The 15140-nt window shown below is 36.3% G+C and overlaps 1 protein-coding gene across 4 annotated transcripts in view; it reads left to right on the top strand.

The window, feature by feature from the left end:
* LOC133645811 (alpha-1,3-mannosyl-glycoprotein 4-beta-N-acetylglucosaminyltransferase C-like) overlaps window positions 1–14779 on the top strand; it is a 316184-nt gene extending 301405 nt beyond the window's left edge. For all 4 annotated transcript variants that reach the window (XM_062040698.1, XM_062040695.1, XM_062040699.1 and 1 more), the window contains 3 exons: window positions 1605–1739; window positions 11419–11566; window positions 13485–14779. In XM_062040698.1, the coding sequence (XP_061896682.1) occupies window positions 1611–1739; window positions 11419–11566; window positions 13485–14641 (1434 nt within the window). In that variant the 5' untranslated portion in view covers window positions 1605–1610 and the 3' untranslated portion in view covers window positions 14642–14779. The remainder of the gene's footprint in view (window positions 1–1604; window positions 1740–11418; window positions 11567–13484) is intronic.
* Window positions 14780–15140: the final 361 nt, after the last annotated feature.

The following is a 15140-nucleotide window of genomic DNA, read 5'->3' as shown; positions in this document are numbered from 1 at the left end:
GTCAGTACAATATTTCATTAAGTGGTTCTTTGGCGTGCCACTAGAGGGAGCCCGCGTTTACCCTGGAGAAATACGTATATACAAACGTAGATACATGTCAACTAGGTGTTTATATACTACATTACCCAGAAGGCTTAGCGCTGTAGACAGGAACAGGAAGTAGGTCTGAGATACAATTATGTTATTACACTTTGTTGTTCCCGCTTCTTCTACACCAGGGGTGGCCAAAGTGCGGCCCGGGGGCCATTTGTGGCCCGCAGGTCATTTTTTAACGGCCCCACTGCACATTTTAAAAATACGATTGAAAAAAATAAAAAACATTAAAAGTGGTATTTAAAGAGCAAACAGGTGAAATGTAACAAGAAAATGTAGCAATGTTTACTCTAATCACACAAAGCTGCCATGTAGGCCGTTTCTTTCTTTAAAAAATAATAATGAATCAAAATCAATGTCATTATGAATTATTGACCTGTTCAAGGCTCCAATTACGTCACATTAAATATTTTGAGATATTTCTTGGGGAAAATGTTGCATATTTTGTGTTTGCCATGTAAAAAAAACAAGCTGTTTTTTTTTTAAAGAAGGGCCTAAAACGAACAAACAAAAAACATAAACAACAATAAAAGTAAATAAAGTAAATCAAAGTTGATCTCGAGATTATTGTGTTAAAAGTATACAGTAAAAAAAATGTTTTTTAACATTTTAATGAGTAGGACCCTTTTGGATCCCCTACAATTTTAGTGTGATTAGTTTTTAAGTGTCATTGCTCAGAAAATAATAATGAATTAAAATCAATAGTGTTATGAGTTATTGACCTTTTTAAGGCTCCAATTATTATATAATCTCAATTATCCCACTTAAAAATTTTATTGGGTGAAAATATTGCATATTCTGTGGTTTTTTCATTAAAAAAAAAGGGATTTCTTTGACAAAAAGAGCATACAATTTAAATCTTGAATTTTTTTTATATTGACAGATAGACCTAATGTTGATCTAGAGATTTAAAAACTTGAATAATAACACAAATAATAATACTGAATAATGACACATTTTTTATATTTTTTGGACCAAAACCCTTTGGGGTCCCCGGGATCAAGCCTGAGTGGAAGCCTAAACGTATATTGAATTGGTTTTTAAGATAAAACATATCAAAATGGCCCCTGCTAGCTTTGATTTTTCAATGTGCGGCCCTCAGTGGAAAAAGTTTGGACACCCCTGGTCGACACAAAAAAAACTACTTAAGTTCGAAAGTTGAACTTAAGTTGATACTCTGCGTCCTCAAAAAGGCGCAATTCTTTAACTCTCCTTTCTTATTAGATGGTGTACCTAATGAAGTGGCCGTTCCAGCCGTCCTTGATGGCGGTGAAGTGGTCCAATTAAAACACTAATTGGTGGGCGTGGCCTGCGATTCCAGCTCGCGGAGAACTGATGCGTATGCAAGCGTGCTCGATCCCCGCACACGTAATCGACCGCTTGGCGGGTCAATATGCTGCAGTTTTTCTTCCGAGTGATTTGTTCTCACAAACACACACACACACACACACACACACACACACACACACACAAAGTGTGTTTCAGCTTGTGCCACATTGTATGTTGTGCAGGCGACCATGAGGCTGCCGTGCAAGTGGCTGGACAAGATGAGGTGTCTGAGGAAGCGCTCCACCATCCCCTTCCTCGGCTTCCTCGTCGCCTTCCTCCTCTTCCTCAACCTCTACATGGAGGACGGATACGTGCTGGTCAGTACACTCGCTACACTACACAAACGTCTGTCGGCCATTGGTATTTTTTTTATTTTTGGGGCCCCGCTCGTAAGTTTTACATCGCTTATTCCCAACCACTCTGATCGTCGGGTGTGCCGCAGGAAATCATAGATTTTTTTTTTTAACTGTTCAGAATTTTATTATTTTATTTTTTTGTACATATTTATTCATTTATCAACATGTAACGATGGGAAGAACAATACAAAGCTTTTTCACTACATTGCAAAAATATTTACTGTATTTTTCGGACTATAAGGCGCACCCAAAAATAATTACTATATTTTTTCGGACTATAAGGCGCACCTAAAAATAATTACTGCATTTTTTGGACTATAAGGCGCACTTAAAAACTATTACTGTATTTTTCAGACCATAAGACACACCTAAAAAAAATTACTGTATTTTTCGGATCATAAACCGCACTTAAAAATAAGCACTGTATTTTTTGGGCTATAAGGCGCACGTAAAAATAATTACTGCATTTTCGGACCATAAGGTGCACCTAAAAATAATTACTGTATTTTTCTAACTATAAGGCGCATCTAAAAATGATTACAGCATTTTTTGGACTATAAGGTGCGCTCAAAAATATGTACTGCATTTTCGGACAAAAAGGCGCATCTAAAAATAATTACTGAATTTTCGGACTATAAGGCACACCTAAAAATAATTACTGTATTTTTCAAACTATAAGGCGCATCTAAAAATGATTACAGCATTTTTTGGACTATAAGGTGCGCTCAAAAATATGTACTGCATTTTCGGACTAAAAGGCGCATCTAAAAATAATTACTGAATTTTCGGACTATAAGCCGCACCCAAAAAAATCATTACTGCATTTTTCGGACTATGAGGCGCACTTAAAAACAATTACTGTATTTTTCAAACCACAAGAAGCACCTAAAAAAAAATTACTGTATTTTTCGGGTTATAAACCGCACTTAAAAAGAGGTACTGAATTTTTCAGGCTATAAGGCGCACGCAAAAATAATTACTGCATGTTCGGACTATAAGGCGCACCTAAAAATAATTACTGTATTTTTCTAACTATAAGGCGCATTTAAAAATGATTACCGCATTTTTCGGACTATAAGGCGCGCTCAAAAATAATTACTGCATTTTCGGACTATAAGGTGCATCTAAAACTAATTACGGAATTTTCGGACTATAAGGCGCACTCAAAAATTGTTACTGTATTTTTCGGACTATAAGCCACACCCAAAAATTATTACTGCATTTTCGGACTATAAGGCAAACCTAAAAATAATTACTGTATTTTTCAAACTAAAAGGCGCACTCAAAAATAATTACTGTTTTTTTCAAACTATAAGGCGCACTGAAAAATGGTTACTGTATTTTTCGGACTATAAGCCACACCCAAAAATTATTACTGCATTTTCGGACTATAAGCCGCACCTAAAAATAATTACTGCATTTTTTGGACTATAAGGCGCACTTAAAAACAATTACTGTATTTTTCAGACCATAAGACACACCTACAAAAAAATTACTATATTTTCGGGTTATAAACGCACTTAAAAATAAGCACTGTATTTTTTGGGCTATAAGGCGCACGTAAAAATAATTACTGCATTTTCGGACCATAAGGTGCACCTAAAAATAATTACTGTATTTTTCTAACTATAAGGCGCATCTAAAAATGATTACAGCATTTTTTGGACTATAAGGTGCGCTCAAAAATATGTACTGCATTTTCGGACAAAAAAGGCGCATCTAAAAATAATTACTGAATTTTCGGACTATAAGGCACACCTAAAAATAATTACTGTATTTTTCAAACTATAAGGCGCACTCAAAAATGGTCACTGTATTTTTCGGACTATAAGCCGCACCCAAAAAATTATTACTGCATTTTTCGGACTATAAGGCGCACTTAAAAACAATTACTGTACATTTCAAACCACAAGAAGCACCTAAAAAAAAATTACTGTATTTTTCGGGTTATAAACCGCACTTAAAAAGAGGTACTGTATTTTTCGGGCTATAAGGCGCAGGCAAAAATAATTACTGCATGTTCTGACTATAAGACGCACCTAAAAATAATTACTGTATTTTTCTAACTATAAGGCGCATCTAAAAATGATTACCGCCTTTTTCGGACTATAAGGCGCGCTCAAAAATAATTACTGCATTTTCGGACTATAAGGTGCATCTAAAAATAATTACGGAATTTTCGGACTATAAGGCGCACACAAAAATTGTTACTGTATTTTTCGGACTATAAGCCACACCCAAAAATTATTACTGCATTTTCGGACTATAAGGCAAACCTAAAAATAATTACTGTATTTTTCAAACTATAAGGCGCACTCAAAAATAATTACTGTTTTTTTTCAAACTATAAGGCGCACTCAAAAATGGTTACTGTATTTTTCGGACTATAAGCCACACCCAAAAATTATTACTGCATTTTCGGACTATAAGCCGCACCTAAAAATAATTACTGCATTTTTTGGACTATAAGGCGCACTTAAAAACAATTACTGTATTTTTCAGACCACAAGACACACCTACAAAAAAATTACTATATTTTCGGGTTATAAACGCACTTAAAAATAAGCACTGTATTTTTTGGGCTACAACGCGCACATAAAAATAATTACTGCATTTTCGGACCATAAGGCGCACCTAAAAATAATTACTGTATTTTTATAACGATAAGGCGCATCTAAAAATGATTACAGCATTTTTTGGACTATAAGGCGCGCTCAAAAATATGTACTGCATTTTCCGACTATAAGGCGCATCTAAAAATAATTACTGAATTTTCCGGACTATAAGGCACGCCTAAAAATAATTACTGTATTTTTCAAACTATAAGGCGCACTCAAAAATGGTTACTGTATTTTTTGGACTATAAGCCGCACCTAAAAATAAGTACTGCATTTTTTGGACTATAAGGCGCACTTAAAAACAATTACTGTATTTTTCAGACCATAAGACGCACCTAAAAAAAAATTACTGTATTTTTCGGGTCATAAACCGCACTTAAAAATAAGCACTGTATTTTTTGGGCTATAAGGCGCACATAAAAATAATTACTGCATTTTCGGACCATAAGGCGCACCTAAAAATAATTACTGTATTTTTTTCTAACTATAAGGCGCATCTAAAAATGATTACAGCATTTTTCGGACTATAAGGCACGCTCAAAAATAATTACTGCATTTTCGGACTATAAGGCGCATCTAAAAATAATTACTGAATTTTCGGACTATAAGGCACACCTAAAAATAATTACTGTATTTTTTAAAATTATAAGGCGCACTCAAAAATGGTCACTGTATTTTTCGGACTATAAGCCGCACCCAAAAAATTATTACTGCATTTTTCGGACTATAAGGCGCACTTAAAAACAATTACTGTATTTTTCAAACCACAAGAAGCACCTAAAAAAAAATTACTGTATTTTTCGGGTTATAAACCGCACTTAAAAAGAGGTACTGTATTTTTCGGGCTATAAGGCGCAGGCAAAAATAATTACTGCATGTTCGGACTATAAGGCGCACCTAAAAATAATTACTGTATTTTTCTAACTATAAGGCGCATCTAAAAATGATTACCGCATTTTTCGGACTATAAGGCGCGCTCAAAAATAATTACTGCATTTTCGGACTATAAGGTGCATCTAAAAATAATTACGGAATTGTCGGACTATAAGGCGCACTCAAAAATTGTTACTGTATTTTTCGGACTATAAGCCACACCCAAAAATTATTACTGCATTTTCGGACCATAAGGCAAACCTAAAAATAATTACTGTATTTTTCAAACTAAAAGGCGCACTCAAAAATAATTACTGTTTTTTTCAAACTATAAGGCGCACTGAAAAATGGTTACTGTATTTTTCGGACTATAAGCCACACCCAAAAATTATTACTGCATTTTCGGACTATAAGCCGCACCTAAAAATAATTACTGCATTTTTTGGACTATAAGGCGCACTTAAAAACAATTACTGTATTTTTCAGACCATAAGACACACCTACAAAAAAATTACTATATTTTCGGGTTATAAACGCACTTAAAAATAAGCACTGTATTTTTTGGGCTATAAGGCGCACGTAAAAATAATTACTGCATTTTCGGACCATAAGGCGCACTTAAAAATAATTACTGTATTTTTATAACTATAAGGCGCATCTAAAAATGATTACAGCATTTTTTGGACTATAAGGCGCGCTCAAAAATATGTACTGCATTTTCCGACTATAAGGCGCATCTAAAAATAATTACTGAATTTTCCGGACTATAAGGCACGCCTAAAAATAATTACTGTATTTTTCAAACTATAAGGCGCACTCAAAAATGGTTACTGTATTTTTCGGACTATAAGCCGCACCTAAAAATAAGTACTTCCTTTTTTGGACTATAAGGCGCACTTAAAAACAATTACTGTATTTTTCAGACCATAAGACACACCTAAAAAAAATTACTGTATTTTTCGGATAATAAACCGCACTTAAAAATAAGCACTGTATTTTTTGGGCTATATGGCGCACGGAAAAATAATTACTGCATTTTCGGACCATAAGGTGCATCTAAAAATAATTACTGTATTTTTCTAACTATAAGGCGCATCTAAAAATGATTACAGCATTTTTTGGACTATAAGGTGCGCTCAAAAATATGTACTGCATTTTCGGACTAAAAGGCGCATCTAAAAATAATTACTGAATTTTCGGACTATAAGGCACACCTAAAAATAATTACTGTATTTTTCAAACTATAAGGCGCACTCAAAAATGGTCACTGTATTTTTCGGACAATAAGCCGCACCCAAAAAATTATTACTGCATTTTTCGGACTATAAGGCGCACTTAAAAACAATTACTGTATTTTTCAAACCACAAGAAGCACCTAAAAAAAAAATGACTGTATTTTTCGGGTTATAAACCGCACTTAAAAAGAGGTACTGTATTTTTCGGGCTATAAGGCGCAGGCAAAAATAATTACTGCATGTTCGGACTATAAGGCGCACCTAAAAATAATTACTGTATTTTTCTAACTATAAGGCGCATCTAAAAATGATTACCGCATTTTTCGGACTATAAGGCGCGCTCAAAAATAATTACTGCATTTTCGGACTATAAGGTGCATCTAAAAATAATTACGGAATTTTCGGACTATAAGGCGCACTCAAAAATTGTTACTGTATTTTTCGGACTATAAGCCACACCCAAAAATTATTACTGCATTTTCGGACCATAAGGCAAACCTAAAAATAATTACTGTATTTTTCAAACTAAAAGGCGCACTCAAAAATAATTACTGTTTTTTTCAAACTATAAGGCGCACTGAAAAATGGTTACTGTATTTTTCGGACTATAAGCCACACCCAAAAATTATTACTGCATTTTCGGACTATAAGCCGCACCTAAAAATAATTACTGCATTTTTTGGACTATAAGGCGCACTTAAAAACAATTACTGTATTTTTCAGACCATAAGACACACCGACAAAAAAATTACTATATTTTCGGGTTATAAACGCACTTAAAAATAAGCACTGTATTTTTTGGGCTATAAGGCGCACGTAAAAATAATTACTGCATTTTCGGACCATAAGGCGCACTTAAAAATAATTACTGTATTTTTATAACTATAAGGCGCATCTAAAAATGATTACAGCATTTTTTGGACTATAAGGCGCGCTCAAAAATATGTACTGCATTTTCCGACTATAAGGCGCATCTAAAAATAATTACTGAATTTTCCGGACTATAAGGCACGCCTAAAAATAATTACTGTATTTTTCAAACTATAAGGCGCACTCAAAAATGGTTACTGTATTTTTCGGACTATAAGCCGCACCTAAAAATAATTACTGCATTTTTTGGACTATAAGGCGCACTTAAAAACGCTTACTGTATTTTTTAGACCATAAGACGCACCTAAAAAAAAATTACTGTATTTTTGGGATCATAAACCGCACTTAAAAATAAGCACTGTATTTTTTGGGCTATAAGGCGCACGTAAAAATAATTACTGCATTTTCGGACCATAAGGTGCACCTAAAAATAATTACTGTATTTTTCTAACTATAAGGCGCATCTAAAAATGATTACAGCATTTTTTGGACTATAAGGTGCGCTCAAAAATATGTACTGCATTTTCGGACTAAAAGGCGCATCTAAAAATAATTACTGAATTTTCAGACTATAAGGCACACCTAAAAATAATTACTGTATTTTTCAAACTATAAGGCGCACTCAAAAATGGTCACTGTATTTTTCGGACTATAAGCCGCACCCAAAAAATTATTACTGCATTTTTTGGACTATAAGGCGCACTTAAAAACAATTACTGTATTTTTCAAACCACAAGAAGCACCTAAAAAAAAATTACTGTATTTTTCGGGTTATAAACCGCACTTAAAAAGAGGTACTGTATTTTTCGGGCTATAAGGCGCAGGCAAAAATAATTACTGCATGTTCGGACTATAAGGAGCACCTAAAAATAATTACTGTATTTTTCTAACTATAAGGCGCATCTAAAAATGATTACCGCATTTTTCGGACTATAAGGCGCGCTCAAAAATAATTACTGCATTTTCGGACTATAAGGTGCATCTAAAAATAATTACGGAATTTTCGGACTATAAGGCGCACTCAAAAATTGTTACTGTATTTTTCGGACTATAAGCCACACCCAAAAATAATTACTGCATTTTCGGACTATAAGGCAAACCTAAAAATAATTACTGTATTTTCCAAACTATAAGGCGCACTCAAAAATAATTACTGTTTTTTTCAAACTATGAGGCGCACTCAAAAATGGTTACTGTATTTTTCGGACTATAAGCCACACCCAAAAATTATTACTGCATTTTCGGACTATAAGCCGCACCTAAAAATAATTACTGCATTTTTTGGACTATAAGGCGCACTTAAAAACAATTACTGTATTTTTCAGACCATAAGACACACCTACAAAAAAATTACTATATTTTCGGGTTATAAACGCACTTAAAAATAAGCACTGTATTTTTTGGGCTATAAGGCGCACGTAAAAATAATTACTGCATTTTCGGACCATAAGGCGCACCTAAAAATAATTACTGTATTTTTATAACTATAAGGCACATCTAAAAATGATTACAGCATTTTTTGGACTATAAGGCGCGCTCAAAAATATGTACTGCATTTTCCGACTATAAGGCGCATCTAAAAATAATTACTGAATTTTCCGGACTATAAGGCACGCCTAAAAATAATTACTGTATTTTTCAAACTATAAGGCGCACTCAAAAATGGTTACTGTATTTTTCGGACTATAAGCCGCACCTAAAAATAAGTACTGCATTTTTTGGACTATAAGGCGCACTTAAAAACAATTACTGTATTTTTCAGACCATAAGACGCACCTAAAAAAAATTACTGTATTTTTCGGGTCATAAACCGCACTTAAAAATAAGCACTATATTTTTTGGGCTATAAGGCGCACGTAAAAATAATTACTGCATTTTCGGACCATAAGGCGCACCTAAAAATAATTACTGTATTTTTTTCTAACTATAAGGCGCATCTAAAAATGATTACAGCATTTTTCGGACTATAAGGCACGCTCAAAAATAATTACTGCATTTTCGGACTATAAGGCGCATCTAAAAATAATTACTGAATTTTCGGACTATAAGGCACAGCTAAAAATTATTACTGCATTTTTCTGACTATAAGGCGCACTTAAAAACAATTACTGTATTTTTCCGACCATAAAACGCACCTAAAAAAAAATTACTGTATTTTTCGGGTTATAAACCGCACTTAAAGATAAGCACTGTATTTTTCGGGCAATAAGGCGCACCTAAAAATAATTACTGCATTTTTGAACAATAAGACGCACCTAAAAATAATTACTGTATTTTTTAACTATAAGGTGCACCTAAAAATAACTACTGTTTTTTCCGGACCCTAAGGCGCACTCAAAAATAATTACTATATTTTTCGGACTATTAAGTGTGCATAAAAATAATTACTGTGTGTTTCGGACTATAAGCCGCACTTAAAAATAATTATTGTATTTTTCGGACATAAGGCGCACCTAAAATGAATTACTGCATTTTTCGAACTATAAGGCACACCTAAAATAATTACTGTATTTTTCGGACTATAATGCGCACTCAAAAATAATTACCGCATTTTTCGGACCATAAGGCGCACATGAAAAAAATTACCGTATTTTTCGAGCTATAAACCTCGCTTAAAAATAAGTACTGTATTTTTCGGACTGTAAGGGGCACTCAAAAATAATTACTGCATTTTCCGGGTCATAAGGTGCACCTAAAAATAATTCCTTTTTTTCCCCTTTGAACTATAAGGCGGACACACAAATAACTACTGTATTTTTCGGGCTATAGGGCGCAACCAAAAATAATTACTGTATTTTTCGGACTATAAGGCGCACTTAAAAATAATTACTGTGTTTTTCGGAGTACAAGCCGCAACTAGAATAATTACTGTATTTTTCTAACTATAAGGTGCCCCTAAAAATTTGTCACTGTATTTTTTCGGGCTATAAGACGCGCTCAAAAATAATTATTGCGTTTTTCGAACTATACGGCGCACCTAAAAATAATCGCTGTATTTTCCGGGCTATAAGCCGCACGAAAAAATAAGTACTGTATTTTTCAGACTATAAGGCGCACCAAAAAAATAATCACTGTGTTTTTCGGAGTATAAGCTGCACTTAAAACTAATTACTGTATTTTTCTAACTGTAAGGTGTACCTAAAAATAATTACTGTATTTTTCGGACTATAAGGTGCGCCTAAAACAAATCTCTGTAGTTTTCGGACTATAAGGCGCACACAAAAACAATCAGTGTGTTTTTTCGGACTATAAGGCGCAGCGAAAAATAATTTCTGTATTTTTCGGTCTATAAGGCGCACACAAAAACAATTACTGTGTTTTTCAGACTATAAGGCGCACTTAAAAATAATTACTGTATTTTTCGGACTATAAGGCGCACTTAAAATCCTTCCATTTTCTCAAAAATCGACAGTGTGCCTTATGCCAGAATAATTATGGTTGTGCTTACCGACCTCGGAGCAATTTTATTTGGTCCGTGGTGTAATGATAAGTGTGACCATCGTGGGAGACCGGCTGCAATGGACGCCAAATTATTCATGTGAGAGTCCAGTCCATTGGGGGTAAGCAGAGGGTTTTAGGAGGTCATAGAGTGGTCCACACTGGATCATGACTCAAAACAGCTAACATCTCCTCCAGACAGGGATTATACCATCTGGTAACCTATCCATGCAGGAGATGGGGGCTAAAAAGAGGAGCGGCAGGTCAACTGGTCTATAGCGTTCATACTTTGTACTTCTTCCTAAATGTCCTTTCACCTCTTACACGCTCAGTGAGAAGAAGTGATAAGTAGCTGATGCCTAACAAAAGCTACTGAATCTTCGACATGATCTAGTAGTGATCCAGAGAAACAGGTCTGGGTTCTTTACGACACAACTTGCTGTCTGGCTCCTGCTGCTGTTGTTGTTGAGCAACGAGGTTAACTCGTTGTTTGGTGAACCTTATGGAGAATGAGAACTCTTCCTCGGTACGCCGGACACCCCGGGGAAGGTGGTTGTCGCTCCTGACCTGAAGTGTTGTTCTCTTCTCCCCTACGTCCTCTCCCAGGAAGAAGACAAGAGGCAGCTTCGGGAAACGTCGGCCCACCCGCCCAGTTCCGAGCGATACGTTCACACCTTCCGAGAGCTGCGAAATCTCTCCGGAAGCATCAACGTCACGTATCGTTATCTCGCCGGCACGCCGCTCAACCGCAAGAGTAAGTCAAGGGTTCCTGAGAAAGACGGCATCGAAGGCCATGTCCACACATGCATAGTACAAAAACCCTGGCGTTCGATTTTCAAGGTAAAAGTTTATTTTCAAGGTAAAAAATTATTTTCAAAGTAAAAGTGGATTTTCAAGGTAAAAGTGGATTTTCAAGTAAAAGTGGATTTTCAAGTAAAAGTGGATTTTCAAGGCAAAAGCTGATTTTCAAGGTGAAAAAAATTATTTGCAAGGTAAAAACTAAATTTCAAGGTAAAAAATAATTTTCAAGGTAAAAGTTGATTTTCAAGGTAAAAGTTGATTTTCAAGGCAAAAACTGATTTTCAAGGTAAAACATATGATTTTCAAGGTAAAAAATGATTTTCAAGGTAAAAAATGATTTTCAAGGTAAACAACTGATTTTCAAGGTAAAAGTTTGTTTTCAAGGTAAAAGTTGATTTTCAAGAACAAAAATGATATTCAAGGTAAAAAATGATTTTCAAGGTAAAAGTTGATTTTCAAGGCAAAAACTGATTTTCGAGGTAAAAACTGATTTTCAAGGTAAAAAATGATTTTTGAGGTAAAAGTTGATTTTCAAGGTAAAAAATGATTTTCAAAGTAAAAGTTGATTTTCAAGGGAAAAACTGATTTTCAAGGTAAAAACTGATTTTCAAGGTAAAAAAATGATTTTCAAGTTAAAAAATGATTTTCAAGGTAAAAGCTGATTTTCAAGTTAAAAGTAGATTTTCAAGGTAAAAAAATATTTTTAAGATAAAAGTAGATTTTCAAGGCAAAAACTAAATTTCAAGGTAAAAGTCGATTTTCAAGGTAAAAAAATGATTTTCAAGGTAGAAGTTGATTTTCAAGGCAAAAACTGATTTTCAAGGTAAAAAATTATTTTCAAGGTAAAAGTTGATTTTCAAGGCAAAAACTGATTTTCAAGGTAAAAAACTGATTTTCAAGGTAAAAAACTGATTTTCAAGGTAAAAAAAAATTTCAAGGTAAAAGTTGATTTTCAAGGCAAAAACCGATTTTCAACGTAAAAGTTGATTTTCAAGGTAAAAACTGATATTCAAGGTACAAAAAATGATTTTCAAAGTAAAAAAAAAAGATTTTCAAGGTAAAAACTAAATTTCAAGGTAAAAACTGATTTTAAAGGTAAAAACTGATTTTCAAGGTAAAAACTGATTTTCAAGGTAAAAGTTGATTTTCAAGGCAAAAACCGATTTTCAAGGTAAAAAAAAATATTTTCAAGGTAAAAACTGATTTTCAAGGTAAAAACTGATTTTCAAGGTAAAAACTGATTTTCAAGGCAAAAACCGATTTTCAAGGTAAAAGTTTATTTGTCTGCATGGAAACACATTTGTCCAATCAGGAGTCGGGAAAAGCAAACACTGCTGACTTGGTGGCATTAATGTTAATGTTATGACGTCCTAGATGTACAATGATGTGTACATATTCTTACTGTATTTAACCCGCCTGGCACAGTCCCTGCTTTTCTTTTCCGTACGGGACTCGAACCTGAGCTATCAACCTGGTAACCAGCACTGGTCCTAAGGTTTGTCAGAGAGTAAGGTTTACCTACGTAAGTATCATTGGACACAAAAGTCCCCACTGACTACCAGAACAACAGCAAGTTTGATAAAAGTCTCTGTTTTACGGATACTAGTATCTGTGTGGACTAGAGGTCAAAATCCATAGAAAAGTATGTGTGTTTTTAGGTATTTTTGTCGGTGTGGACACGGCCTCGGTCATGACAGAGAACATGTATCAGAGCTGAGAGTTGAGTTGTGTGAAGTTGGAAATTCAAGTCAATTTCACAAAGTATCTGTAACATAAACGACATCAGAGGACAAATTTCACCACATCTAGTGTGTGCGTGACAATCATTGCTACTTTAATCTTAATCTTAATCACGTGTTCCTTGTCGTCAGAGTACCTGACCATCGGGCTGTCGTCGGTGAAAAGGAAGCGAGGGAACTACCTGCTGGAGACCATCAAGTCCATCTTCGACCAGTCCAGCTACGAGGAGCTGAAGGAGATCATGGTGGTGGTCCACCTGGCCGACTTTGACCCGGTGTGGTGCGAGAACTTGGTGCAAGAGATAAGCAGGAAGTTCGGCCACCACATCATCGCCGGTCGCCTCCTGGTGATCCAGGCTCCGGAGGAATACTATCCGTCCCTGGATGGTCTCAAGAGGAACTACAACGACCCAGAGGACCGAGTGCGCTTCCGCTCCAAGCAGAACGTGGACTACGCCTTCCTGCTCAACTTCTGCACCAACCTGTCGGACTTCTACATGATGCTGGAGGACGACGTGCGCTGCTCCCGCAATTTCCTGACGGCCTTGAAGAAAGTCATCACCTCCAGGGAAGGTTCCTACTGGGTGATGCTGGAGTTCTCCAAGTTGGGCTACATCGGGAAGCTCTACCACTCCAGGGACCTGCCCCGTCTGGCTCACTTCCTGCTCATGTTCTACCAGGAGATGCCGTGCGACTGGCTCCTCATCCACTTCCGGGGTCTGCTGGCCCAGAAGGACGTGATCCGCTTCAAGCCCTCGCTCTTCCAGCACATGGGCTACTACTCGTCCTACAAAGGAGCCGAGAACAAGCTGAAGGACGACGACTTTGAGGAGGACTCGCTGGACATTCCCGACAACCCTCCGGCCAGCCTCTACACCAACATCAATGTCTTTGAGAACTACGACGCCGCCAAGGCCTACAGCACCGTGGACGAGTACTTCTGGGGGAAGCCTCCGTCCACCGGGGACTTCTTCGTCATTGTCTTCAACAAGTCGGCCAAAATCAGCAGGATCAAGATCTCTACCGGCTCCGACGACCGGCAGAACGACATCCTGCACCGCGGAGCTCTGGAAGTGGGGGAGAAACTCGTGGGCACCAAGAAGGGGAAGCAGTGCTCCTCCTACATCACCTTGGGGGAGTTCAAAAATGGCAACATCGAGGTCCAGAACGTGGACCGCAAGATCTCCTTCGACATCGAGTGCGTGCGGATCGTAGTGACGGCCAGTCAGAAGGAATGGATCATCATCAGGAGTATAAGTTTATGGACCACACCTCCGCCCAGCCAATGAGGACTGCAGACTCTTACTACACTTTAGGAAAAACTATCATTGTTAAGTCTTTCCAGGTTCATGTTATCATTTTTTTTACCTATTTATTGATTTGGATCAATAGTTTTTTATACCTTAGTGGATCATCAAAGTATTTATTGTCGTTGTGTTGGACATGTGCGGCGGAATGACGACGAAGCAGTTTCACGGTGCGGATTCCGGGTTTCTACCCGCTCTTTTATTGCCAGTCAATCCCACGGAGATCACATCTATTGATCGAGGGTTGCTAATTGTAGTCGTGTATTGGTCTGAGGAACACTGGATTTCAAAAACAACGCCTGACCATCTGCTGGCTCAGCATCTTTGAAAATCAATCGCCCTTCTGACATGTGAGCACAGTCTTGGAATTTTTGCTGAAACGTGATAAATCCAGAAGAAGACCGACAGAGCTTTATTTGTAAACGTATTCATTATATTTATTAAATGACCCGCAGCGTCCAGATGACAACATTTTCACTAC

This window comes from Entelurus aequoreus, linkage group LG03 (assembly GCF_033978785.1).
Source record: "Entelurus aequoreus isolate RoL-2023_Sb linkage group LG03, RoL_Eaeq_v1.1, whole genome shotgun sequence".
Lineage (NCBI taxonomy): Eukaryota > Metazoa > Chordata > Actinopteri > Syngnathiformes > Syngnathidae > Entelurus > Entelurus aequoreus.
The sequence above is the reverse complement of the archived record's forward strand: the minus strand, read 5'-3'. Positions and strand labels throughout refer to the sequence as shown.